Source organism: Aspergillus japonicus (assembly GCF_003184785.1).
Source record: "Aspergillus japonicus CBS 114.51 unplaced genomic scaffold BO86scaffold_1, whole genome shotgun sequence".
Taxonomy (NCBI): Eukaryota; Fungi; Ascomycota; class Eurotiomycetes; order Eurotiales; family Aspergillaceae; genus Aspergillus; species Aspergillus japonicus.
Window position 1 is genome coordinate 200,697 of NW_020291638.1, and position 25,919 is coordinate 226,615.

Genomic DNA, 25,919 nt, shown 5'->3' on the forward strand with positions numbered 1-25,919 from the left:
TATACCGAGCATGTCTGCATAACCGATGATGACTCAGCAGCACTGCAGTCAAATTCTGATACACTGGATTGAATTGGGTGTGCGTGAGGATGCGCCAAGCTCTCCACTATCGGAATTGAGTCCCGGCCAAGTCATTTGGGGCTCTGATGTTTCTGCTAGCCTGTTCCAGCCATGGCTAGGACACGTAAGGGTTTGGACTGTACTGTATATTCTCTTCTCGTGAGCCACTGTCTCTTTCTACACCTCGAACCAGGTTATATTATCATAATACCCAGAATCTGGGGAAGAAGGGGTCCTCGGACCAGGTGCTGCCTTTGCTCTGAAAATGTTGATGAGACTCCACGGAAATTGGGAAAGTTTTCAGTCATAACGTTCAACAAGGGGGCGTGAGCCCTCTGTCATTTGCTATCAGAAGATCGGTGTATTCTTGGATTGCCTGAGCGCGAAGCTGCAGTGCCTGAGGCATCAGCGCACATCCCCGACCCATCAACTAAGATACCTAAACTGGAAGCTTGCAATGGGACAGCCTTCATTTGATGATGTAGGGAGTCATTGTTGTGCTAACATCGCTTGATTTCGGATTCGTATTGCACCCCCGGATTAGGCTGATTGAATCGCCCGTCTACTCCGCGCTTAAGAGCATAGAGCTCTCGGCATGCGGCACTGGAATCTGAGCTCTCCAAGGGCAGTACTTGGCATTTCCCTCTGAGCAGCATGGTATAATATTCTGTGACGGAGACTTTTAGATATTGTGAAAGCACTTTTCCAGAACAGTACAGGAAAATCCTCTACATCGACCCATCCCTGCCATAGAGTGTTTCGTTTATCTCATCCTCGCTGGAGAAATTGCGCACAGTAGTGTCTCCGAGACTATCAATGGGACCTGCGTCGCACATCTGGGCCGGGAATCCAGCGCTCGTGTCTAACAGCTGTCGGTTCATGCCGTGATGGGCATCGTATTCTGCTCTAGCATCAGGGGCTGTCGACTTGCTTTCCGGCCCGATGGAACTTTGAGGGCCCATGTCATCGGGGCTTTTGTTGATATTGTTCTCTTTGGTGTCATCATCCATCATAGGGTCCAGGATGTCATCTCCAGGATCCGCCATGTTGGACCGTGGTTGTCGATCGGTCACAAGGGGGAGAGGGTCGTGGACGAAGGACGAACGTCTTTTGTCCATGGAAGAATGTACAGGCCGGTCCGGTTAGTGTGAGAAATGTAGACCCAGTCGTTCTGAAACAGATATCCGAATTCGATTGTATGTGGTTGTGAGAGTTCTGAAGGAGGGGTGGCGAAGCGATGTTGTGTCAAGAGAGGCACCATGTCATTATATCAGACACTAGAAAGAGAGTTTGTCATGTCGTCGAGAGCCTGGGCTGAGCCATACGTCTCCATTGCATCACGGGCCATGGATTGAGTGGCTAAATGTTGCTCGATTGACATCCAGGCCTTGTTTTCCTTTTGGAAATGGTCCATGTGCCCTATATTTTGAGTCACAAGACATGGCTTCTTTTTGCTGGACGGGTGACATATCTTTATCAAAGTCATTTGTCCTTCTTTTCTTCATTCGAAGGTGTAACTACCACTTTTGGAGGCGTGAAGTCTACGTATTCGATATGCTTTCTGATGGCAAGATCAGTATCACGTGATCACCTACGGTCTGAGAACCGGTTTGGATGGGGGCAAGAATGAGGCGGAAAGGACCTGTTGGTGCCAGATTTTAGATCGAATGCTCAGTCATAGCCAATTTGGTTATGACCTCAACGCGTGGACAACTCCCTGCTTCTTCAGCACATTGCTTCTTGCTTCTTGCTTTTTGCAAGCGTGTGAGATGAGATCACGTGCTTATACTTGGAGAGGTCTGCAGTCCGTGCGGGCTAAATCAAGATCTGCTGGATTTTACTTTGTGGATGGTCACTGCTCGAGTCCTGAAGCCACTCTGTGTCAGAATCGTCCAGTACGAGCAACTCCCCCTCATGTCTGGCGATTTTCAAGGGGAGATCATGAGAGAACTCGGAATTGTCACGGATTTGGAATCCCTCGATGCCGCGATGCCGCAATCCGCCAGCTTGAGAAGGTGGTCGATGCGACGCCAATGTATTCCCAGGCCCTCGTGGGGCATCTGACAGCCCCCAGAGGCTTGGTCTCAAGTCAATATGATTTGACACTGAACGAGGAGGTCTCAAGAAACCCCTCGATATCTCTGTTTAAATTCTGACGATTGTTCCCGAGAGGACACCTAGTCATGAAATCGTGCTGATTGAAACGGCATTCGATCTGATGACCCTCCACTACGGAATGGAACCTGGATTATCTCGAAGAATCTCTCAACATGTTGTCACCGGCGAGAAAGGACGAAAGATCGGCTTATCGCCCTAATCTGTCAAATGTCATGAATGATTTATCCTTGGGAGCAGGGAGCCCAGCCCCGAGTACAAATGCGACGATGATCTTGAGAGATCAGTAAAGGCGGTGCAGCAATGTATCAAGTTGATGGAAGGACCCCCAACCCTTTCCGCTGGTTGCAGGCCTTACGCATCTTGCTTGACAGCCTCTACCGCAGCACAGGACAGCCGCATTGTCTCCAAGAGTTGATCAGGGTGCATTGTGAGTGAAGCATCATTTAGAGTCTAGTGAAAGAAATCGGCACGCCTTGCAACATCATAGCACGTCTTCGTTCATTAGTCAGGGACACCGGCGGCTCGACGTATGTCGAAGAGGCGATAACAGTGTCTGGGCGCCTGTTGCAAATAATACCAACCACATACCCACAGTACCTGACTGCCGCTTACAACCCTGGGTTGATTTACATGGTCCGGTTTCAGCATACGGGCCATCACGGTGTACAGTGACTTATTGCTTTCGCAGTCGGTGGCCTTTTGCTTATATGTTACATCGAAGCACAAACAATACACTGTCCTTACACCGGAATTTGGATAGACTTATGGCTATGAGTTTCTCAACCGTATACACCGCAAATCTTGAATATTAGATGTAGGCCTGTGTCTCTGATGTATCTTGCCCTTGGTGGTGATTCGAGTCAGTTGTGTCATGTGACCATTGATTCACACCACCATAAACAGCCTGTCAAGTAAAGTGGGCCGCCAGGTTTGACCGGTGGTTGGGTAGTGAAACATGCACTAGAGATTAGCGTGCAAGCTCGAGTCATTAAATACCAGTGCGGGGAAGATGGAAGACCCTGAAGGACCCTGAAAGCCCCTGATAAAGGACAAAAGTATCTTTCCTCGCCCGCCGGAGTCAACGCAATCAAATCTGCCCCCTACGCGAACATGACGGGAGACTTCAAGGTCCTGATCGCCGGCGGCAGCCTTGTAGGCCTGACCCTGGCCATCAGTCTGGAGCGCGCCGGGATCGACTACGAGCTCTTCGAAAAAGAGGACTTCGCCCCTCAGCTAGGCGCCTCCATCGGCTTTTACCCGCAATCCAATCAGTTGATGGATCAATTGGGTATTTGGTCTGACATTGAGAAAGTCGTGGTCCCGTTGCGGGAGCGGTATCACTTCGACGAGACCGGGTACTGCATGGAGACATCTATTGCTCTGCAGTACCTTCAACACTAGTGAGTTTACGGTCTCTGGATACTTAGACCGAGCGCAGCGACGCAGCTTTCGTGGATTGACACTCTCTTTCTCTCTCCCAGCTTGAAATATCCGACTATGTTCATGGAGCGCAGCGAGATGCTGCGGATTCTCCACAACCACATTGCAGATCCCAGGAAGCTGCACAGCCAGAGCTCCGTCGTTGCGTACGAAGAGACCCCGGATGGAATTATCGTGACGACAGTCGATGGCCAGACGTTCCAGGGGAGTATCCTGATTGGAGCCGATGGGGTCCATAGCCGCGTCCGGCAGCTCATGGCCGATAGGATCCGTTTAACATATACCACCCTCGCTGAAGGCATTGAGCAATGTGCGTCATCATTGCCTTTCCTCCTCCCTCCGTGCATCTCATACACTAACCGTTCCCGATGGTGCAATGTAGCATTCACAAGTGAATATAAGTGCCTCTTCGCGGTCTCGCGCAACGACCCGGCAACCCCTTTCCTCCCCAACGGGACCGTCCACAACGTCTACCACCAGGATCACTCCGCATTAGCCGCCACGGGCGTCCCAGGCCTCGTCTTCTGGTTCCTCTTCATCAGAACACCCATCACGCGAACGCCCCACTGTCCGCGGTACACCGACGCGGACGCGGACGCCTTGGCTCACGAACACGGCCACGTCGCCCCGGGACCGGGCTACACCATCCGGGATCTGTGGACCGCCCGCGTGAAGGGGTCTCTGGTTTCACTGGAAGAAGGCATCGTCTCGCAGTGGAGCTACGGTCGTGTCCTGCTGCTCGGCGACGCGGCGCACAAGGTTACCCCCAATGCGGGCTTCGGCGGCAATCTCGCCCTCGAAGGTGTCGCACATCTCACCAACGCCCTAGTCGCATTACTGCGGGACTCCTCCTCGGGTGCGGCCCCGACGATCGTCCAGCTCGCGGCGCTGTTTGCGGAGTTTGACCGGAACCACCGTCCGCGGGCGACGACGGTCCTGGGATTGTCGGCGACGATCACGCGGTACGAGGCCCAGCAGACGGGGATCCTGCGCTTCGCCGCCCGGTACCTGTCGCCTGTGGTTCCGGATCGGTGGAAGGCAGCGCTGTTTGTCCGCTTTGCGTCGGGAGCACCAAGGTTGGAGTTCTTACCGGTCAAGACGGTGGCAGCGGTGGAGGTTGATGTTGAAGGAAGTGTCCGAGAGGGAGGGGGAACGGGCAAGGCGTGGTTGGCTGTTGGGCTGGTCGGTGCGGTCGTCGCAGTTGGGTTGGCTAGATTTCGGAAGTAAACTGCTGCGCCTGCTATACCTATTTAGAATACAGATATCAAGTGGTAGTGAGGGCCTAGAACCTGGAGAAAGGGTATGTGTGGTTTAGACTGCCAAATTACTCTAGGTCTACCCCGCTGTCCTGCCCTATTCCTTGCTGCTTTAGCCATCACTCAAGGCCATTTCACACGCCTTGAAAAGTCTGCAATTGCAGACTCGTCGACTCATATATCCACAAATTATATATTATTTGTCCCCTGGAACTTGACTTTTAAGCTATTCCAGGGATCAAGCAGCATAGTTTTACATTAAGAAAAATGCTTCAATCAATCGATCATGTCGCTTCGTGGCGGCCCCTTCCACGCAGGCAAGGGCTCTCTCAGCGGACCAGCAAATTCGGAGCATTCCGCCGGAGGTATGTCATTCAAAATGGCTTCGATGTCGAAGTAGGATGGTCTGCGACGGTATTCCGGCGCTGATGCAGCTGGCGAGGTAATGATTGAGGGCGAGGTCATATTTGAAGGCGAGGTCGTGCTGGAGGGGGGAGTCCCCGTCAAGTAATCGCGGTCGCCGCGACTCCCGTTGCGCGAGGGGAACCATTTCGGGGCGTAACGGTGTAGGAATGCGCGCGTAAAAGGGAGAGAGCCACAGAGGATGATGAAGTTCGCTTCGAGCACTCTGTGGATGTATTATCGTTTGTCAGTGCCGGGAATCTTGGAAATTGAAAAGAAAGGGAATGAGAAAGTGGGGATCAAGGAAGAGAATGCTAGATTACGCGATTGGAGGCACCTACATGAAGAGACACACAAGGCCGATATTATGGGGTTGGTTATTCGAATTGAGGAGAGGAATGAGAGTGACCAGGCGAACGATACTGGTGACGACCGTACTGTGCAACACAATGCCCAAAGGGCATCCCAACCGGTCAGCTAATCATCCACGATACTGGGAACCTGACTATACAACAAGAAATCACATACAGACATCCCAGACCCAGCAAGCAGAATAACCCGATCTTCTGCATGAAAGGCAAGTTCAAGGCCCAGATAAAGACCATCGGAATGAGCAGCAAGATGCTGTCGCTGGCCGTGTTGGCGATGGCGGTGGCCAGATAGAGGCCCGATCGCCGTCGACAGGCACTGGGGCGGGTGAGGGACCAGCCATCCTCGATTGGCACGCAGGCGAAGATCAGCATGAAAACAAGGATGGTACTGTAGAGTCCGATGCTACTACCCACCGCCCAGAGGGTGTACCGCCACGGTGTAATGAGCTTGAGGACACGGTAGTAGAGCATCAGGACGGCGAATTTGGCGAATGCGAGGGCTTCAATGTGGATCACTGCCATGGCAAGAATGGTCTAATGTGATACGTGTTTTTATTAATCCCAGTTGCGGATGCTAGCAAGCGTATGTATTGTCAAATACCTTTCGATAGGTGACGAGTTCTGAGACCGATAGGTCCCAGATGTCTATTGCAAATCCTGCATCGAGGGAGCCATCTGAAGGCAGTCGGTTAGATGGGTGGTTGAAATTGGTGAAGCGTTATGTCCGTACATAGAATGACCGCCTGAGTGCTGACGGAAAAGACCTATTGCTCTGGTGATTAAAGGCTTTGTTCCTTCCATTGTATACTCCAACTGTGTGTGCTTACCCAAGCCAGAAGAATGAATACTGTGCGGGCTATGAGTCAGTCTCATTGCAGCCGTTGACAGAAAAGTGATTAAGTACACACCATCATCCCACCAGAACGTCCGCAGAATCCGAGCCTTGGTGTATATCCGAATCGCGAGAAAGGCCGTGCACAGCGCAAGGCCCACGGCGATCGCGATGCAGTTTGCTGTGAAAAGCCATGGCCGAGGATCAGGATTCACTGTTTCGCCCGGTGGGGGTAGCACCGGTCCCGTTACATTCATCGTTGCTCGAAGGCACGACTAGAACGCAGAGTGCGAGCTTGCAGCATCGGTCGCTGAATTGACATGATTAACATGCAAAGTAAGTATGCAAAGGAATGACAGATGTCAAAATTTCAGCTGTCCCCACAGGATCCTGTGGGGGATAAAAAGATGAAGGGGTAGGGCAAGGTGACCGTTGCCACTGACACCATCACTTCTTAAAGTTCCAGATTCCGACACGAGCCATGGTTGAGGGTTTTACGGAGTCATTAACCGCATGCAGCTCGTCGACTAGAGAAGGAGGCCTCTCCTTCGAAGGGATCTATTCGAAATCGAGTAATTGAGATCTGGTTTCCGATCGCCCCAAGTCCGAGCAAAGCCGCATCAGAAGCCGGTGGTGGGAATACAACGAGCTCTCTCATGAGATAGGGTTTATAAAGGTGACAGCTCAATTAACCTTAACGGAACTGAATATTACTTCCGTCGCAGATGCAGCTCAAGTATCTCCAGTAGATTGGCTTATCGCCGTCTTGGTCTGTGGACCCGACTCCACCATTTGAATTAGCATTCATTGATCTGGCGTTATCTGACGTTATCCCGGTTCTGGAACCAGCCTGACATGCTTTACCGAGGCAAGGTATAACCTTTTCGTTCCCGCAGCTACCTAGCAGTCATCTACAATATCTTTGTGACCGTCTCCAATGAATTTCAATTTATGAAGCATAGAGCAAATAACAATATCAATAACTTCCCAAGTATCGCGTCAAGCGAAAAAGACAAAGGGGAAAAAAAAGCACCCCTCCATAGTGAAGAATGAGAGGTAGGGCAAAGCTTGCACAAGACTAGATTGATGCAGCCCAATCACCACTTGAACAAAAGATTCATTCACCCCGCCCTATTATCCACCATCGTCAGTTATAACCCTCAAGGCGTCAACACAAATGGCCCTTCAATCTCAGCCACATAGACCTTGCTGCGATCCATGAACTTCTTCTCATCCTCGGCAATCCGGTTCCCCTGTTCAGCCAATCGAGCTTGAAATGCGCCCCAGTGCTGCATATCTTCAAAGATCATCTCAACGCACACGTCCCACGCAAAATCGTCTGCTTGACCCGCATGCACCTTGGCAAGGTAATTGGCATTCGATGGATCGGTGGAGGCGGGATCCTGGGGGTTCCGGACGAGATACCAGCGCTGGTGGAGGGTGGGGAAGGCGCTGCCGGCGATCTCCTTGGCAAGAGGCATATGGTGGTTTTCGTAGTAGTCTTTGAACTCTTGCGGGGTGACTTTGGCGCTGCGCGAGAGGAATACAATTGCCTTCAACGCCATGATGGAGGTGGGGTAGGTGATTGTCTGAGTGGTCGAGAGAGGTCTAGATTGGCTGGGGCTTGATGGTGGGGATGGTGAGGATGGTGGGCTTGGTGAGGATGGTAAGGATATTACTTCATGCTGAAGGAAGTTCTCGAGTTATATGACCTCAGAATGAGTCAGAATGGGCAAGAAGCAACAACAAGAACCATCGTGTAGATCCTGGAAGGTTCCAGTATTGGAGCGAATAAGGCTGGGCTATACAACGGGAAGGAGCCTCTTTATGCATTGATATAGACCTCCACCCGAACGTTGCTTAAGCCTCACCAGACGGTCGGAATTTTTCTCCTACCCTCGGATTACCATGAAGGGTCCGGAAAATGGTTGATAAATGGACTGTCTGCTCCATCCTCATCTTGTGCAACAAATCGGGCCACTAGACGCAATGCTCTAGGCTTATTCACAGTTTGAGATTCGAAATCTGTGGTTTTGACTGTATCAAACTATATGGATTGGTTCCTATGTTCCATTTCGGAGCACACGGACAAACCTTATATTTCTAGGTGATATGTGAGCATACTTGTAGTAAAGGATATCGAATTCATGCTGGTGTTAGTGATGCGCATGCCTATATGGGAGCGTCCACTAACTAATGTGAACAGGAGACTCAATAGATCATCCGTTTCCCGACGCCTTCAGCCCCATTCTCTCCAAGAAGCACAAGTCCTTTTGCCTAATCTCGACTAAGACAGTCAAGGTATTTATACCGACAGCAAAGGCTAGGAGGATATCTTATCTTTAAATTGCATGGGAGAGCCGAGATTGATCGCGTTTGCCCTAATCAGGTCGAGGACCAGGAGAGTGCTACCACGAATGACTGATAACCCCAACACCCACCTGATTCGTTCTCGTGCGCTAAGTAACAGACGTGCTATGCGGAGAAGCTAAGCTGGGCTAGTCAGAAGCTAGAAAGAGTACGGAGTATTTAACAGGGATAAGAAATTGCGGCGCAGTCAACGCGCAGCACAGCATCAGCACTAGAGGTTATGCCTAGAGCCTCTGATTGGTTCGTGTCGCACCATCACCACCCCAGCCCTAATTTGAGTCGACAAACGATGGAGCTCAATCCAAGTCCCACGTTGCATAGCCTTATCCACTCATCCCATACCTTTCCGTCTTAGGAAAATGAACGGTCCTTTGGTAGAGTCGTGCCCTGCAAGCGTCAGACTAGGCTATTGTCCGTATGCCCGCTGTGAAGGCTACGAGAGTAATAGCTCTAGAGCCATCGCTTGTTACGCGAAGTTGCTAAGAACCGGCCGAAGGCACCCGCGACAGGTACCCAAAGAGCTTATTCCACTCAAAGACAATACGTCTATCGCATCCCCAGTAGTTTGTCCATCTTCACTGAAACTTCACCATGGAGGCAAATGACAACACCCGAGAACATTCAACACCAACCCCCTCCTCGCGCGTGTCCTCCTTCCTCTCCCTCAATAAATCCCAATCCTCAACCAATCAGCCAGCACCAGCAGCAACACCCTCACAGCCCCCTTCACAGCAAAACCCACCACCTGCACGCCCGCGAGCCCTCTTCACCTCCGCCCAGGAAGAAACCGCCGACCTCCTCAAGACCATCCACCACGCGCGCACACAACTCCGCGAGGTGCAGCGCCTCTACCACCTCAAGGCGGCGTGGTTGGATGCCACCGAGACGCGCTGGATCCAAGCCACAATGGCCGATCTGGACGATGCGGTGCGCGCGGCCGCCCTGCTGGTGGAGCCGGCCCGCGTGGAGCAGGAGACCCGGCGGCGGGGCAGTATCGGTCTCGCGACGCAGTTGCGTTGGGTGTGTCGCGATAGTCGGCGGGCGCGGTTGCAGCGCAGTCGGCTGCTTATGTGTCATCAGAGTTTGATGGTGGTGTTTGAGCGGTTGCGCGGGGTGTACGGGCCGGATGGTGGGGGTGCGCGGAAGCAGGAGCTGGAGCAGGAGGTGATGGAGTTGCCGGCTGGGGAGGTTGTAAGGCCGGAAGATCTGAGTGCCGCGGTGGGAGGGTTTGCTACGCAGGGGGAAAGGGAAGAAGGCGTGGGAGGGGGGAACGGGGGCCTGGAGGAGGAGCTGTTGGATTTACTACGCTGGAGACAGTCTAAGGGGAATACGGCTGCTGTTAGTCGAGAGGAGGAGGTTATGACGGACGGGGGGGTTTGAGAGGTTGATGCATGTGGTATGGCTAATTGGGCTTCTATGACTTGCGGGTTCGGTGTTATTACGATAGCTAGATACAGTGCACTATGATTTTCGTGTTGAATGTCACAGCTGCGCGATCGTTTCCTCCACTATCTTCCGAGGCGTAGCTAGTCGTTGCCCCTGTTCATCGCTGACCTTGACCACTGCTGGTAGTGTTGTGATGGATCGCGGCGGTGCATCCCCCCAGACAAACTCGAAGAAGCACGGCTGAGCGAACAGCCAGACACCCAGATCAGCGGCTTCCTTCACCACGCTTCTCAGATGGCGGTGGGCATCCGGATCAGAGAACTGTGGGTTACGGAACGCTGTGAACGTCCGCGAGAAGTCTTCCACAAGAGCCGCAATGTTCCTCTGTGCAGCTGGAGAAGAGGTGTCGAGATACTCGGCATGTAGGTGCGACGTGAGCATACGCCACGCAAAAGCCGCATTGTCACTCGGTACAGCGGCTCCTGTGAAGATGGGAGCGATGTCTCCTTCGTAGGTACCTTGAAAGGGCGGATAGAGTGATCCACCGGGCTGGATAGCCTCTAGCAGTGTACGAGCAAGAATCTTGGTCAATGTCGCTCGTCGGGCGTGACGGTTGGCCAAGGTAGCGGCCAGCGGGCCAGACAGAAATGGAAGATCGTATCGGACCATTTCTTGAATCTCTGACGCATGGCTCTGGGTGTTGTCGCCACTTTCGGGGGAGTAGTAGTTGTCCAGATGCAGGCTGATGTGGTCGAAAAGGGCTTGGATGCGAGAACTCACGGTTTGATCGTCGGCAGGTGGTGGGATGAATGGATTCAAGTCGAGGGACGAGCTTTGTTCCGCTCCCACAGCGAACGAAGCGGGAATTGGGCGAGTTCGAACGGTCGCTGGTGATTTTGCCAGTTCTACGCCCTCCCGATCAGGGCTCTGAAGATTGCTCGCTCGCCGAGGAGCATTACGTCTGGACCTGAAAAAGAGCCAAGCGGCGAGGAGAGCGATGATGGCGGTTCCAGCAATGGATCCGACTACCGCACCTGCCAAAGCCCCACCACTGGCTCCATGGGCAGAGCTTGGATGGCTGGTAGCGGTCGGAGTATGCTGGGAGACCGAAGAAGAGGCAGTCTTGGCTGGTGTCGCTGAGGAGGAAGCAGATGGCGAAGGGGTAGTTCTCAAGGGTGTAGTGCCAGAGGGGGTAGTGTCAGAGGTAGTGCCAGAGGAGGTAGTGCCAGAAAAGGTAGTGCCAGAGGAGGTAGTGCCAGAAAAGGTAGTGCCAGAGGAGGTAGAATATGAGCTTGAGATGGCTGAACTCGTGTAGTATCCAGGCAAGGAGCTTGAAAGGGTCGACTGTGACTCTGCCACGGATGTCTGCGCTTGACGAGGTTGCAGTGATTCCGCCATGGTCATGGGTGTGAGAAAGCCAGGCGACGGAGGGCCCAGCGAGCGCTAAAGTACTTCCTCGCCCCATCATGACTAGAGGTTAATCAATCGAAAATCGAACGCAGAAATTCAATGCAGGGATATATGGCAGACTAACTAGGGTTGCGAGTCATGGTCGAGCAATAGCGTCGTTTAGTCAATCGGACGGACATTTTAGCCGCATTTGACAGAGCGGGGCACCAGATTGCACCTTCCAGCCCATTTTAATGAGCAGGCGTCAGCTCCTTTTCTTGCAGGTAAACTTATCGAAGGCATTTCCCTTCATCCCTTCAGACTATGAGTGACATCGAGGCCCTTGGGCCCCCAAGGAAGGCCTCTGCCCATGAGGAAGAGGAGTGGCGACCGGACATCGTGGTAGGGGTTGACTTCGGCATGACACACACTGGTAGGCGCCCAATCATCCAGACTCTGGCAGTCTAGAACGCTGATTAGCCCCAAATCCTGGTCGGGCAGGTGTGGCCTACTCCTATGGACCGGACTGGCCGCCCCCCAAAACAATTCAGCGGTGGCCGGGCAAGCTGCCGGGAGAGCTGGCGAACAAAGTGCCTACATGCATCACGTACAGATCCGATCAAACCACCGTCAAGGCTTGGGGCTTTCAGTGTGAGTCAGAAAACTCAGAAGAGGACTTGAAAGAGTTCTTCAAGCTTCACCTCTCGCCTCAGCATCCCCGGGACGGTGGTCCCAGCTTAGCAGAGGCCCAGCGATGGTTCCAAGACTATATTCGTTGCGTCTACCGGCACGTCGTGTCGTATTTCGACAACACTATTCCGCAGTTTGTCACGCAACGTGTGGAATTCCTCTTCAGCGTCCCAACAACATGGAAGGACGTGCGCATGGTGGAAGAAACCCGCCGGCTGCTTGCTCAGATCGTTGGCGTCCAGAATCCCAACCATCGTGCCTGCATTGGGTTGACCGAAGCTGAGGCAGCGGCAGTCTACGCCGGAAATGAGCACTATCGGGTCAGCTTCTACTCTTTCTTTCTCCAATCGTTGCCCTTGTCTAACGACAACAGCAAGATGATACAATCATGGTCTGCGACTCTGGTGGCGGAACAACAGTATGAACCCCCTTAGCTCCAGAGTGATATTGTCGCAGATCTGCAGGCCAACACGAGTTCTAGGATGTGAATGTCCTCAAGCTTCTTTCCGCACGGAGTGAGCCTACGCGACTCTCCCAGCTTGGCCATGTAGAAGGTGATACGTTACGTAGCACGGGCATTCACCATCGTTGCTGGCTAATGTTGCTTTAGGACATCCGATCGGCTCCGTGTTCATCGATAGAGAAATCCATCGTCTCATATGCGACCGGCTGAAAAAAATCACTGGTCACTTACGTCTATCGCCCAGTGCAACCGCCTGGAGGATGACCTTCGGTCGATTTCAGCGGTTCAAATGCGCCTTCGGCACCGATGCCACAGCAGCACCATGGCTCAAGCTCGATGTACCATCTCTGCAAAGTAATGCAGACTTTCCAGAGGCGGACGTATACGATGGCCAGATGCAGATTGCTTGGTAATTGTGCCTGTCGAATGATGACGGCTATGGCAGCTGACCAGGCAGCAGGAAGGACATCCAGAAATGCTTCGACTCGAAGGTCGAGGGGATGTGCCGGCTGTTGGACGGACATATCCAACATCTGCGGGGGCAGTATCCCAACGACCAGATTGTAGGATAGTCAACTGAGCTGTGGACTTGCCCAAGAGACTAACGGATTGTATAGTCATATCTCATTCTGTCTGGTGGGTTAGGCAGCTCGCCGTACGTGCGGCAACGACTGCAGGAGAGGTATAGTGGGTCGGGCACGACACGCGGTCCCATCAGTGGCTCAATGCAAGTCCTCACAGCTGATGAGCCGTAAGTGGCCCTTATACGCGAGACCATTTGGGTCGTTATTCACATGATTCTCTTTAGACAACTGGTGGTCGTCCACGGGTTGGTCATGGACAGAACCCAGCAGCTCAAACGCGGGGTCGTCACCTTCGGCTCCCGCTGTGCGCCGGTCAGCTACGGGATCATCTGCAACAAGCTCTATAGCAAGGACTTCCACCTGGGAGAACGAGTCCAGATCGATCCCCGCGACAACCGGATGTATGTGCTCGACCAGATCGACTGGTTAGTGATACGGGTACGCAATCCGCCTCACTGTAAATCAGGTTCCTATTAACTGACTAACGCTCGCCATCATCCAAGGGCTATCCCATTGACTCAACAGGAGTGACCAAAGAATTTCACCTCAAAACAGATGTCGGGAGGGAGAGAGATCCCTGGAAAGTCCATATCGTGATGTCCAATCGGATGCCCGGGGAGCTGCCCCGCAGTCTGCACCAAGAGGGGGTGCAAACCGTATGCAACTTGGACATTTTTACGGATAATGTGGATAAAAAGCTGAAGAACCGTCATTGGTACAGTTCTAAGCCGGCGTTCTGGCGTACCTCGTTCGAGGTGAAGGTCGTAGTCGGGCCTGCAGACCTCACATTCCAGCTCTGGTCCAAGGGAGAGCGGATCCGGAGCAAGCATGAGCCTATATCGGTGCATTGGATGCCAGCGGACGATGTGGGGTTCTGAGCGATTCCGGTTGCAAGAATAGGTCTTCTAAGGACGTTTGCCTAGTCAGCAGGCGCTGCTAGATCACGTTTGAACGGAATCCGCATCTCTGGCGGATACAGTTAATGTGTAGGACTCCCACAAATCGATGCCATCTTTAGTTGAGATCAGCAGCGCATCTGCGGGGAAGCAGGGTACATGGTCAATATCCACCAATGATGCCGTGCATCTCCGAAAGGACCGTGCATATTCAGGCTATTTGAATGGGGTTCGGCTCTGTCTACGCCGAGGGGCCGCGATCAGCATGTAGCATATGTCGAGACGGTTGCAGTCTATCCCAAAAGCAACAATTCTACCGTTTCCGACAATATTTAACGCTGTAAAGTGGCTTGCGGGCGTCGAGAGTCTTGTTAAACAAGGAAAGAATAAGTTGAGAGATTTCAGGCTACAAATTGGCCCCGCTGATGGGTTGTCATCATTCGAGCGCGCCTTTTTGCAACGAATATCAACGATGCTACTTGGGCCTTTCTTTGCGCTCTTCGCATCCCTCGGGCTCCTATCACTTCTCGATTCTGTAAGCGCACTCACAGAGAATACCAGAACCATCGACCGCCGAAATGTCATCCGCAGGTACAATCCCGTGCGCACAAACCTGTCGACCACCACACCAATGCAGGTCGGCAACGGGGATTTTGCTTTCGGGGCGGATATCACCGGACTACAGACCTTGCTGCCCTTCAATATCCTCTCGTCGTGGTGTTGGTGCAATGACTCGCTGCCCACCACCCCTGGACAAACCGAGCCCTCCGACTTCACGGGCATGGACTGGTGGACGCACGACCGCCTAGTCAATTACGACATCGGGAATCCCGCCGAGGCAGCTATCTCGCAGTGGCTCATCGCCAATCCCCATCGGGTCAATCTAGGGCGAGTTGGGTTCTTGTACCAAGGGGGAAATATCTCGGCAGCGGATGTGACTGGCACGGTGCAGACCCTGGATTTGTACAGCGGGATCCTGAATTCAAGGTTTGAGCTGCATGGGACGGCTATCTCAGTTCGAACGATTGCAGATCCTTTTTCTAGTACTATGGCTGTGGATGTGCAGTCATCTCTCCTCGTGGATGGCTCTCTAAGCGTCTTTTTCGACTACCCTTTGACCACGGGAACGAACAAATTCGAGGCTCCGTTCGTGGGAAATTGGAGTTTGGTCGAGGAGCACACCACCCGGTTAAAGATAGCAACGGCGCGAGAGGCAGTGGTCGAGCATACTCTGGGGGGCACGACTTACTACAATACCATCGCAGGGGGGCAGGGCAGCAATATCCGCGGCCCGATCAATGGAACGCATCGCTATTTCCTCCAACCCACTGGCAAAGGAGGCAGTTTCACTTTCACCTCTTCGTACACGCCGTCGATTCACGAAGACAATAGGTCGTTTGCCACCGTCGAAACGTCCTCGAGGCAGTGGTGGGCGCAGTACTGGGAATCCGGCGCCTTCGTCGACTTGACAGGCTCCAACTCGTCAGAATCTGCGGAGCTACAGCGCCGCATTATCCTCTCGCAGTACCTACTCGCAGTAAACAGCGCGGGTCACGATCCACCGCAGGAGTCCGGTCTGCAGAACAACGGCTGGTACGGCAAGTTCCACCTGGAGATGGTGTTCTGGCACCTCGGGCACTGGGCCCGCTGGAACAAATGGGAGATCTTGAGCCGCAGTCTAGGGGTATACGAACGGTTCCTGCCATCATCAATTGATCGCGCAAAGAAGCAAGGGTACGAGGGCGCACGATTGGGCAAGATGAGCGACCCGTCCGGCGCCTCCGCTCCGGGTCCACAGAATGCCCTGCTAATCTGGCAGCAACCCCATCCGATGTACTTTGCGGAACTGGAATATCGAGCCTCGCCGACTTTAGAGACGTTGCAGAAATGGGACACAATCCTCAACGAGCTAGCAACCTGGATGGTGTCGTACGCGTGGTGGAACACGACGACCCAGGTCTATGACCTTGGTCCGCCGATGTATCCGTCCTCGGAGAACACCAGCCCCAACTCGACCTACAACCCAACATTCGAGCTGGCCTACTGGCGGTTCGGACTGGAAGTTGCCTCAGACTGGAAGAGACGACAAGGGCACGAAGTGCCGGAGTCCTGGACGCAGGTGCGGGAGAATCTGGCACCGCTGCCCGTCGTGGACAACGCGTACTCCATCTGCGCAGATCTGCCGGATATGTGGACGGAGAGCAGCTATACATCGGATCATCCGAGTCAGATTGCAGTGTATGGGCTTCTGCCACCGACGGCTGGTGTGAATGTTTCGGTTGTTAATGCCACGATGGATCGCATCGCCCAGACATGGAATTTCTCCAAGTCGTACGGATGGGACTTTCCGATGTTGGCAATGACTGCCGTCAGGTTGGGGAACGTCGACGAGGCGATCTCGTATCTGCTGCACCCCAACTTTCAGTTTGATGATGTGGGCAACCCTGTGGGGACCGTGGTGCCCACGCCGTATTTCCCGGCTTCGTCGTCGTTGCTGCTCGCGGTGGCGATGATGGCTGGGGGATGGGATGGTGATGAAGGGATGCATTTTCCACGAAGTTGGAAGGCCAAGGTGGAGAATCTTGCTCCTGGGATCTAGATACTTGACATTCTATATGAAACTTTTTTCTTCTTCTGGCAATAAGGTCTCCTAAATCATAAAGATGCTTTAGCATTCACTAGAATGTTGGGGCAGCTGGTGACGGAGAACATATCCAAAACAGGAAAAGTGGACCGAGGTCCGGACGGATACGGAATGTCTTTCCAATCACAGAAGCGGTAAAGTTTCTATGGCACAATGACTGGTCCTCATCTGACCGCCTTCTTATTTCGCCTTCCCTGCCAAGAACTCCTGAAATGCATCAATAGTCCTCTGCTTCATTGAAAACCGCAAGTCGTGGCATACTTCCTTGATGTCTGAGATTACTGTGAGAGACTCCAGTTACAAAGCTGTGCTCTATGCTGGCAAAACTGTGGGTTGTCAAGATTTGATAAGATGCTTGTGCCTATGCTCAAATTATATATTTATGGCCCAGTTCACGTAACAATGACAGCCAAAGGTCACTCTAGAATACTGTGCCTGTTGTATCATCCAGAAGATGCACTTTGAGTGCTGGATTCGGAAGATCCAGAGTGAAAATTGCAGAAAGGTTTGACAAAAGAGATCAAGCATAACATCAGCAGTACCTTATTGCTCTTTCCAGGTTAAAATGCATGTTCTGTCGACCGAATGAGCGTAGCAGCATTTCACTTCACCCATCATTTAAAAAATCTGCTTGACAGTATACGAGGAGGAAAAGCAGAAGCATCACAATGAAGATCTTCATACTCGTGAAACCTTCATGAGACAGTTCATTGCGGTCTTTCATGAGGATCAGCGCCTCCGATGGATGCATCGTCTTGCCAGCGGTGCCAAGAAAATGATATGTTCCACACCTTTACACGCCAGGAAGGTAGACTCCATCGGCAGTCAGAAGTCTGCATCACGCCGCGTCCTGGATGCCTCGGCAACGACTGCAGAATATTATAGAAGCCTCAAACCGGTGAAATCAATTGACTGCCTTGGAAATTGGGGTTCTCTGAGTGGAGCAGATCAGACCATTATGGCTGACCGCCCAGAGAGCGCAGAAACTCCATCCAGTAAGGTCGCATGGGGTTGAAATAATCCATTCAGCACATTTTGGTGGCTGAATAAAGCATGGGAAGGTGGCAGTCGTGGCGATTAGGTTGCTTGGACAATAGTGGACCCCGGGGAACGGTCGAGGTCGTTGGGATTACCAAGCACCCGCTCCAGTCGGGCGTTCCCAGCCCTAACTTAACCCACCCATGCCAATTCGCTCTTACCAAGCATTGGTGGCTAGACTGTGATCTTGGCCAGGTACAGTACTGTGCTGCATGCTCGCCCATACACACTTGTCTGCTCACTTGGCTTGTGTCGGCTGTTTGGGCGGTATACTTGTCGCTGTCATTGCCGACAACATCAACCTAATACTATCCCGGGCTCCGTATTCCCGTCATATTCAGCCCTGTTTCCTGTTTCCAGAAGGCTTTCCATGACAATCGAACCGGCGTCTGTGCTTTCGACTGCCTTGTGTTGTCTCATACGATGTAGCCTACACCCATTGTTGTGCCACCCATGACTGCGTCGGTCGCAAGAATGGAGCGAGGAGAGTGGATCCTCTTCACCCAAACAGGTTGTGATGCGCTGCCAACATCGAACAGTTTTGAGTTGATTATCGAACAGCGAGTCTGGAATCGCCAGCTTAACTAAGGTGTCCGATCTGCCCACTCACGTCCATCTGAGACGGATATAAAGGTGGTTGCAAGGGTATCCATCTCATGATCATCCAAGCGACGATTAAGCAAAAGGGCTTACAGAATTGAACTCCCATCATCTCTTGCAACAGAATGCGCCATCTTTGGCTTTTGCCAGCTGTTGCTGGTCTAGCTCGGGCGCAATGCCCGTTTCTATCCGGCGAAATGAGGACTCCCCCTCGCTTCACCGAGCGAGCAGACAACCCAACTGACACTATCGAGGTCGTCGAACAGCCCATCGACCAGTCGCTCTACCTTAATGATACTGACAGCTATATGACCACCGACTTTGGTACTCCGATCTCGGACCAATGGAGTCTGAAGGCTGGACACAGAGGGCCAACCCTTCTTGAGGACTTTATCTTCCGGCAGAAGCTGCAGCGTTTCGATCATGAGCGGGTGAGAGACACGTATCTATTCTGAACTTTTTGCATATCTAATCTGGCAATCTCCTTGCTTCCATAGGTCCCCGAACGAGTGGTGCACGCACGTGGTGCCGGTGCGTACGGTACCTTCCGATCTTACGGCGACTTCTCCAACGTGACTGCTGCCGATTTCCTTAGTGCCGCCGACAAGGAGACTCCCATGTTCTGTCGCTTCTCGACTGTGGTTGGATTCCGAGGTAGTGTTGATACTGCACGGGATGTTCACGGCCACGCTTGTCGGTTCTACACGGATGAGGGCAACTACGGTATGTCAGAGCGCCACACTCGCCAGCCCCTGAGACATGCACACTAACATAGGCATCCATCATAGATATCGTCGGCGTCAACATCGCCCCCTTCTTCATTCAGGACGCCATCCAATTCCCCGACCTCGTCCACGCCATCAAGCCTATGCCACACAACGAGATCCCGCAGGCGGCGACAGCACACACCTCGGCCTGGGACTTCTTCAGCCAGCAGAGCACGGCGCTGCACAGCGCCCTGTGGCTGATGTCCGGCCACGGCATCCCGCGCTCGTACCGCCACATGAACGGCTACGGCGTGCACAGCTTCCGCTTCGTGGCGGCCAACGGCACCAGCAAGGTGGTCCGGTACCGGTGGCGCTCGCTGCAGGGGGTGGCCAGTCTGGTGTGGGACGAAGCGCAGGCCACGGCCGGCAAGAACAGTGACTTCCACCGGCAGGATCTGCACGATGCCATTGCGAACGGCCGGTACCCCAAGTGGGAGGTGTGTTTCTTTTCTTCAAGGCACCACAAGGATTCAGCGTAACTAACATCCACAAAGCTGGGCGCCCAAATCATGGACGAATCCGACATGCTGCGCTTCGGCTTCGACCTGCTCGACCCGACCAAGTTCGTCCCCGAAGACCTCGTCCCCTTCACCCCACTGGGCGTGATGGAGCTCAACGCCAATCCAACCAACTACTTTGCGGAAGTGGAACAAGTTGGCGTACGTCCCTCCCTTAACCCTCTCCCTCTACCCATCCTCCATCCCCTTAGCCTCTCCCAGCACCCCTCAACTAACAAAAATACCCTCCCCAGTTCCAACCCGGCCACATAGTCCGCGGCATCGACTTCACCGAAGACCCCCTCCTCCAAGGCCGACTCTTCTCCTACCTCGACACGCAAGTGAACCGCCACGGCGGGCCCAACTTCGAGCAACTGCCCGTGAACCGACCCCGGAAACCCGTCCACAACAACAACCGCGACGGCTTCGGCCAGCAGCAGATCCCCACCAACAACTGGGCCTACACGCCCAACACGATGGGCAGCGACACCGCCCCGCGCCAGGCGAACCAGACCACCGGGAACGGGTTCTTCACTTCCCCCTACCGCTACGTGAGCGGCCATCTCGTGCGCGAGCCCAGCCCCACCTTCGCCGATCACTGGTCCCAGCCGGCCTTGTTCTGGAACTCGTTGGTGCCGGCGGAGCAGCAGATGGTGGTCAATGCGATTGTGTTTGAGAATTCGAAGGTGACGAGTCCCCAGGTGCGACGGAATGTGGTCGCGCAGTTGAATCGCGTGGATCATGGGTTGGCGAGCAGGGTGGCCAGGGGGTTGGGGTTGGAGGTGCCGGAGCCCGAGGGCAGGTATTATACGGCGAATAAGACGGTGAATGTCGGGACGTTTGGGGAGAGGTTGCTCAGTGTTGAGGGCTTGTCGGTCGGGGTTTTGGCCTCGACCAAGGTGGAGCGGTCGCTGCGGTTGGGGGCCGAGTTGGCGAGTATGCTGGCGGTCCATGGGGTCGATGTTGAGGTGGTGGCGGAGGTGTGGGCTGACGGCGTGAATTCCACGTATGCGCTGTCTGACGCTTCTGGGTTTGACGCGGTGGTAGTGGCCGATGGGGTGGAGGGGCTGTTTGCCACGGGCAATGCGACGACCCTGTATCCTCCTGGTCGGCCGGGGCAGATCCTGGCTGACGCGTTTCGGTATGGCAAGCCGGTTGGTGCGGTGGGCAGTGGGAAGCGGGCGTTGAAGGGGGCCGGGATTGAGGTCGGGAGGGACGGAGTGTATGTCGGGGCGAATGCGACGGGGTTGGCCGCGGAGGTGTTGGAGGGCTTGTATACTTTCAAGTTCTTGGATCGGTTTGCGCTGGCCGAGGAGTGAGACAAGCTGTTGGATGAGACTGATATATAGGGTTACGACGAGTTGGTATTGGTATGTGGAGTAACTACGGATTGGAATCATTCATGGATGGGTTGTAGATTAGAATGAGAGAGGAGAGATAATTGAGAACTTATTGCTATTATAACGAAATAAACACTGCTAAAATATTCACTCGAATTGAATCAAGAACGGCGCAGTGCATTCATACTACCCGGATTCCATCTCAAAACCAATCTCAAATACACGCCATCTCTTAAGTATACTTCAACCGAGCCTCTGTCCACTCAGGCTGGTATCCCAGCTTCGCACCGTTCATATCGAAGCTCGTGCCCGACCCAGCATCGAACCCACTCGCGTAGGCACCATAGGTGACAAGCTCGATGTTCTCCAAGGCGGCACCCGCATCAGTCTGGGCCCACACGCTCAGACCGATGGTATTCTTGTCCCGGTTGTTGATGATGCCAGGGGGAACTGGGAACGTAGTCTGGGGCCCCAGGTACGGGACATACTTGCCGTATTGGTAGCCGTTGATGAACAGCTGGATGCGAACGGGGTTGACGGTGGATGGGGAGGTGAAGCGGATGCCAAGTGGGACGTCGTAGCTCTTAGGCAGATTGAGGGTGAATGTGGTTAGGTAGAATGCGACGCCTATCCAAAATTAGTATTCTACTACACCCTTTCACTGTCCATAGAAAAAAGGTAAGACTGACCAGATTTGTTCAGCCCATCGAGAGGAGATCCTGAAGTCCAGCCATCCGATGACTGGGCCTTATAGCCCGGAAGATGCCAGCCCTGGCGTTCGGCCAGCAGTCCGCCTTCGTTCATTGGGGCACGAACGGGGTCCAGCTCATAAGCTCCTAGCACCTTATTAGATTTGGTATAGACTTGTTGATGAGATGCACGAGAGGACCTACCGGCAGCTCCTCCAGCGTTGCCCTGGATTTTCCAGCTCGTGAAGCTTCCACCAGTCAGTGTCGCAGCGAGAAGGCCACGAGGGTTTTCCACGCCCTTGGCTGTGGAGGTTTCATCGTGACCGGTATAGTCGATCTATGGTAACAGGATTAGCATGAAATATGTAAAAGGAGAAGTGGAAGGTGAACATACCACAACAGTGAGAAGGTTGTCCGTATCCTTGAGCGTCTGGTTGCTGAAGTCCAAAGTCGCGATTGATGAGGTAGCGGAAGCATCGCCCGGCAGGGTAGCAACCAAGTCACCATTCAGCCAAACATTCCACCCAAAGCCCACACCCCCCTGAGCGGTGAGGCTGGCGCCAGTAACATTTGCGCCATCAAAGCGTCCACGGTAGATCTTGATACCAGTGTAGTAGCCATAATCGGACGCATAGAGAACAGGCAGAGTAGAGGGCTGCACGGGGCTCAGCGTTGTAGTCTTGTTGCACACAGTCCAATTCGAGTCATCGTAGTCGGAGTCAAGCTCGGGCAGCGAGTTCTTGACCTTCCAGCCACTGAGAGCGGGCAGGGAGATCGTGCTGGAAGCCCCGTCAATGGATCCGACCAGACTGCCATAGCCGGTTCTGGTCACGGAAATGCGCTTGCCATTCCATTTCACAGTGTTCACCGATGAGCCAGCAAAGACCTCGATGGTAGTTGTGTTGTCGTTGTCTCCAATGAGATTGACAACACTTCCGTCGACGGAGGCGTTGCGGACCAGGTAGGGCCCAATGACAAAGATGTGCTGGTCAGCAGTCACGTAAGGGTCATTCGTGGTCGGTGGTGCCCAGAATCGGAATGCTGTATCGGTGTCCAGGAGGTAGAAGATCGTCTTGTTTGAGAACTGAACGACACTGGTACCACTGGCCTGGGTGTAGGTGTACGATGGCGTGGTTGAATTTCCGGAGCTCTGAGTCAGATTGACGGATGGCCCATACTCTGTGAAGTTGAGGCGGCCGGGATTTTTGAACGCAAAGGACGCAGTTTGACCAACCCGGGAGTATAGCACAACCACATCGGTGTCGCCAAAGGTTCCGTAGGTGGCGATATCGGTAGACACGTACAGAAGCGTACTATGGCCCAACGGGTAGTCGGTGGAGATGATCTTGCTTTGTCGTCCATCGAGGTTGATGTCGGTCAACGTAACATTGCCCGCGGAGGTTGTCACGTCCAGATCAAAGGTCAGGGAACTGCGTGAAGAGGTTGTCGCTTGCTGCACAACGTAGAACCCGGCATCTGATTGCGAGTCCCGGAGCACCCAGGTATACGCAGATGTGCTGGATGTGTAGCCTGTTCCGTTGCCCTCCATGTCGGCGGTAAGCAGTCCGGTCGACACTCTTGTGTATAGACCAATAAGCTTGGTTTGGCTCATCTTATCCCGGACCACTCTGCTCTCACTCAATGGAGCGCTGTAGTCATCTATATCTAGTCAGTATTGCCATGGCTCTCGATAAACACGAGTAACTCACATGAGGTGTAGACAACAGGCGCTGCTAGATGACCCCAGTTCGTACCACCATAGGTCATATAGATGCTTTGAAGCGTTATCTTCTGGCCGATGTTGTTCTTGTAGTACACATCCGCAAACTGCGGGCTAAGCTCGCTCGTGCAGGTGTCATAGAAGGAAGATGCTCCCCAAGCAGAGAACCACCCTCCCTCGAACTCGGGGATATAACTGGGCTGGGTGTAACTGTAGTTCTGGAACCATTGGTAGTAGGTGCGGACGACATTGAAACCAGTGGCTTCGTTGGTACAACTGAGGCCACCAGGATAGGAGTCCAGACCGTAGACGTTCACTGCACCGCCAACGTCTTCGTAGTCCGTGGACCAACTCTCGGATCGCATTCCCTTTTCGTTGTGGGTGAAGGGGACATCGACACCGGCGGCCCGAAAGGCATCCTCCAACTTAATCATATACTGGACCAAAGTATTACTGGCGCTGTGGGTCGTTTCCTGCAGCTCGTTTTCAATCTGGTTAAGAATGACCGGTCCGCCATTGGTGATGGAGTTGGCTGCAATGATCTTGCCAATCTCTTCCACCCATGGTTGCCAGGCCGCGGTGTACGTGGCGTCGCCGGTGCGCAACGAGCCTCCGCTGCCATCGCTCAAGTGGAGTGCTAGACCGCCTCCATTAATCTCAGCATTGTCATAGGGCCCTGGCCTGCATCGCTGATCAGTTTGTATTAGTGAAGCCTGGTCATAACGGCTTACCGGGCAATAAGATAGATTCCAGCCTCCTGAGCATAATCGAACAGACGCTGGATGTTGTGGGCGCCAGTCTCGAAATCGAAGGTTCCATTGACGGGCGAGTGAAAGTTCCAGAAAAGATAGACACTACATCGTTATCAGTCTCAATATTGAATTGTCAATGAGAGTGAATCAGAGGCCCAATTCTCGAAGTAGTTGTGTTCACACACCTGGCTGCGTTGAATCCATTGGCACGCATCTTCTGGAAGATATCAAGCCATAGTTCAGGCACAGGAAGTCTCGGATAGGCAAATTCGCCCGAGAAAACGAAGAGTCGGTTGCCATTCACGGACAAACTATACGGATCCCAGGACACCAGGTCTGTTAGACCGTCGGTAGTTGCCCGAGACCCGGTGAGCAGACTCGCCCCGAGCAGCAAGGACGACCAAAGCTTCATAGTGAGTATCCGCTGGGGCTGTGAGGTACCAAGGAAATCTCGTTCTACAACCGTGCACTCGGCTTTAAGTATCTATAGCCATTATCTCTCCCCTTGAGCTCCGGTGCCATGGTGGACACTGACGGTATTGCCGAGAGCAAGGGCAATTTCCTCCGTTTGGTGGGCTCATCCTGGTCTTCAGGCTATAGGCATCATGCAGGCTCTAGCGTTGGATTTTGGAATAAGCGATTGGTGCAGACTTGGAATAATCAAAATTAGATTAAGCAACGAGCGGGGAAATGAGGGGTTCACGGAGAAATACACACCGAGAACCCATGCAGGGGGTGACGTGGGCTGATATTACGTGCATTAGTCAGGGGACTCAGGAGGGGACTCAGGGGTAAATTACATCAAGGAGCTGGGGTAATGCCGAGGAAGAACAACGGAAATTGATGCTGATGGCTGAGGAAGAGGAAGGGTGAAAGGAAAAAAGGCGTTGTGATAACAAGATATGCAACATGGCGTGCTGAATGCCTGAGGCTTAAGGCAAGCATTTAAGTCCGAGCTCCGGCGGAGGGTCACATGACACGTTCATTTCATCTCCGCATTCTCCGCATTCTCCGCCATTCTCATAACATACAACCTTACGCTACTTTGGACAGGAAGAAAGAACCCTCTTCTTACTCTAAAAATATCCGAGCAAATATCCGCATCTTGCTTTAAATATCCGAAGCCTGCTTGAATTATCCGAGTATCCGAAGAATGCTGTTCTAAATATCCGCAGTTTCATTGCTGACCCTGACGTGTGCTCAATTCGGTCGCCTCCAGTAGCGAAGTCCACCGACACGATTTGAGATATAGTTTCGAGTTCTCACACTTGACAGAGAGCAGAACTCCACTTAACCATATTCCCTGTCTAACTGACGAAGCCTGTTTGATCTGCGGGTGAAGCTATTGGATGGCGCGCAGGATCCAGATGGGAGGATCTTCTGCTGGGTTCTACTAGGGCGGCATGATTATCCAGATATGCCTTGGTGGTTATGCCAGAGACACCAGACGCTGCCACTGGGCGATATGCTTGACACAGACGCGGCCCTGTCTTTCTGGCGTCATTAACTGTGGCTCGGTCTTCTTTCATTAGAGATTTGAGCTCAAGATTATAGGAGGCAGACTCGATTGGACCGTTTCCTTCTGCCTGATGCACGGCGCACGGCACATGGGATA

The 25,919-nt window shown here is 53.2% G+C and overlaps 10 protein-coding genes across 10 annotated transcripts; 5 read left to right on the forward strand and 5 right to left on the reverse strand.

Moving 5' to 3' along the window:
* Positions 1 to 573: 573 nt before the first annotated feature.
* BO86DRAFT_384470 (uncharacterized protein) lies at positions 574 to 1,562 on the reverse strand. Its single transcript, XM_025670893.1, has one exon. It carries the CDS (start codon positions 1,104 to 1,106, stop codon positions 789 to 791), a length of 318 nt encoding a protein of 105 aa, XP_025533202.1. The 5' UTR covers positions 1,107 to 1,562; the 3' UTR covers positions 574 to 788.
* A 1,726-nt stretch (positions 1,563 to 3,288) lies between these two features.
* BO86DRAFT_423855 (FAD-dependent oxidoreductase) lies at positions 3,289 to 4,925 on the forward strand (the record flags this gene model as incomplete). Its single annotated transcript, XM_025675423.1, has 3 exons — positions 3,289 to 3,578; positions 3,660 to 3,889; positions 4,001 to 4,925. The coding sequence occupies 3 exons, from the start codon at positions 3,289 to 3,291 to the stop codon at positions 4,843 to 4,845; spliced, it is 1,365 nt and encodes a 454-aa protein (XP_025533203.1). The 3' UTR covers positions 4,846 to 4,925.
* Positions 4,926 to 5,144: 219 nt separating this feature from the next.
* Positions 5,145 to 6,874, reverse strand: BO86DRAFT_384471 (uncharacterized protein). The gene is made up of 7 exons (XM_025670894.1): positions 6,556 to 6,874; positions 6,475 to 6,494; positions 6,378 to 6,411; positions 6,249 to 6,322; positions 5,805 to 6,181; positions 5,618 to 5,713; positions 5,145 to 5,502 (listed from the first exon to the last, which is right to left on the reverse strand). Exons 1-7 carry the CDS (start codon positions 6,734 to 6,736, stop codon positions 5,151 to 5,153), a joined length of 1,134 nt encoding a protein of 377 aa, XP_025533204.1. The 5' UTR covers positions 6,737 to 6,874; the 3' UTR covers positions 5,145 to 5,150.
* Positions 6,875 to 7,423: 549 nt separating this feature from the next.
* Positions 7,424 to 8,326, reverse strand: BO86DRAFT_384472 (EthD domain-containing protein). Its single transcript, XM_025670895.1, has one exon. It carries the CDS (start codon positions 8,042 to 8,044, stop codon positions 7,640 to 7,642), a length of 405 nt encoding a protein of 134 aa, XP_025533205.1. The 5' UTR covers positions 8,045 to 8,326; the 3' UTR covers positions 7,424 to 7,639.
* A 926-nt stretch (positions 8,327 to 9,252) lies between these two features.
* Positions 9,253 to 10,251, forward strand: BO86DRAFT_937 (uncharacterized protein). The gene is made up of 2 exons (XM_025677817.1): positions 9,253 to 10,104; positions 10,137 to 10,251. Exons 1-2 carry the CDS (start codon positions 9,441 to 9,443, stop codon positions 10,169 to 10,171), a joined length of 699 nt encoding a protein of 232 aa, XP_025533206.1. The 5' UTR covers positions 9,253 to 9,440; the 3' UTR covers positions 10,172 to 10,251.
* Positions 10,252 to 10,258: 7 nt separating this feature from the next.
* BO86DRAFT_384473 (uncharacterized protein) lies at positions 10,259 to 11,688 on the reverse strand. The gene has a single exon (XM_025670896.1). It carries the CDS (start codon positions 11,631 to 11,633, stop codon positions 10,332 to 10,334), a length of 1,302 nt encoding a protein of 433 aa, XP_025533207.1. The 5' UTR covers positions 11,634 to 11,688; the 3' UTR covers positions 10,259 to 10,331.
* Positions 11,689 to 11,926: 238 nt separating this feature from the next.
* On the forward strand, positions 11,927 to 14,539 carry BO86DRAFT_327562 (Hsp70 family protein). Its single transcript, XM_025668615.1, has 9 exons — positions 11,927 to 12,057; positions 12,126 to 12,634; positions 12,688 to 12,732; positions 12,796 to 12,868; positions 12,925 to 13,186; positions 13,238 to 13,340; positions 13,395 to 13,528; positions 13,586 to 13,799; positions 13,865 to 14,539. Exons 1-9 carry the CDS (start codon positions 11,949 to 11,951, stop codon positions 14,237 to 14,239), a joined length of 1,824 nt encoding a protein of 607 aa, XP_025533208.1. The 5' UTR covers positions 11,927 to 11,948; the 3' UTR covers positions 14,240 to 14,539.
* Positions 14,540 to 14,780: 241 nt separating this feature from the next.
* On the forward strand, positions 14,781 to 16,889 carry BO86DRAFT_327567 (uncharacterized protein). Its single transcript, XM_025668616.1, has one exon. The coding sequence runs from the start codon at positions 14,889 to 14,891 to the stop codon at positions 16,854 to 16,856; it is 1,968 nt and encodes a 655-aa protein (XP_025533209.1). The 5' UTR covers positions 14,781 to 14,888; the 3' UTR covers positions 16,857 to 16,889.
* Positions 16,890 to 18,664: 1,775 nt separating this feature from the next.
* Positions 18,665 to 21,122, forward strand: BO86DRAFT_423865 (heme-dependent catalase; the record flags this gene model as incomplete). Its single annotated transcript, XM_025675424.1, has 5 exons — positions 18,665 to 18,970; positions 19,037 to 19,262; positions 19,328 to 19,743; positions 19,801 to 19,965; positions 20,058 to 21,122. 5 exons carry the CDS (start codon positions 18,665 to 18,667, stop codon positions 21,120 to 21,122), a joined length of 2,178 nt encoding a protein of 725 aa, XP_025533210.1.
* A 253-nt stretch (positions 21,123 to 21,375) lies between these two features.
* On the reverse strand, positions 21,376 to 24,896 carry BO86DRAFT_444341 (glycoside hydrolase family 35 protein; the record flags this gene model as incomplete). The annotated part of the gene is made up of 7 exons (XM_025676373.1): positions 24,490 to 24,896; positions 24,284 to 24,406; positions 23,542 to 24,233; positions 22,227 to 23,491; positions 22,037 to 22,169; positions 21,833 to 21,979; positions 21,376 to 21,770 (listed from the first exon to the last, which is right to left on the reverse strand). The coding sequence occupies exons 1-7, from the start codon at positions 24,714 to 24,716 to the stop codon at positions 21,376 to 21,378; spliced, it is 2,982 nt and encodes a 993-aa protein (XP_025533211.1). The 5' UTR covers positions 24,717 to 24,896.
* Positions 24,897 to 25,919: the final 1,023 nt, after the last annotated feature.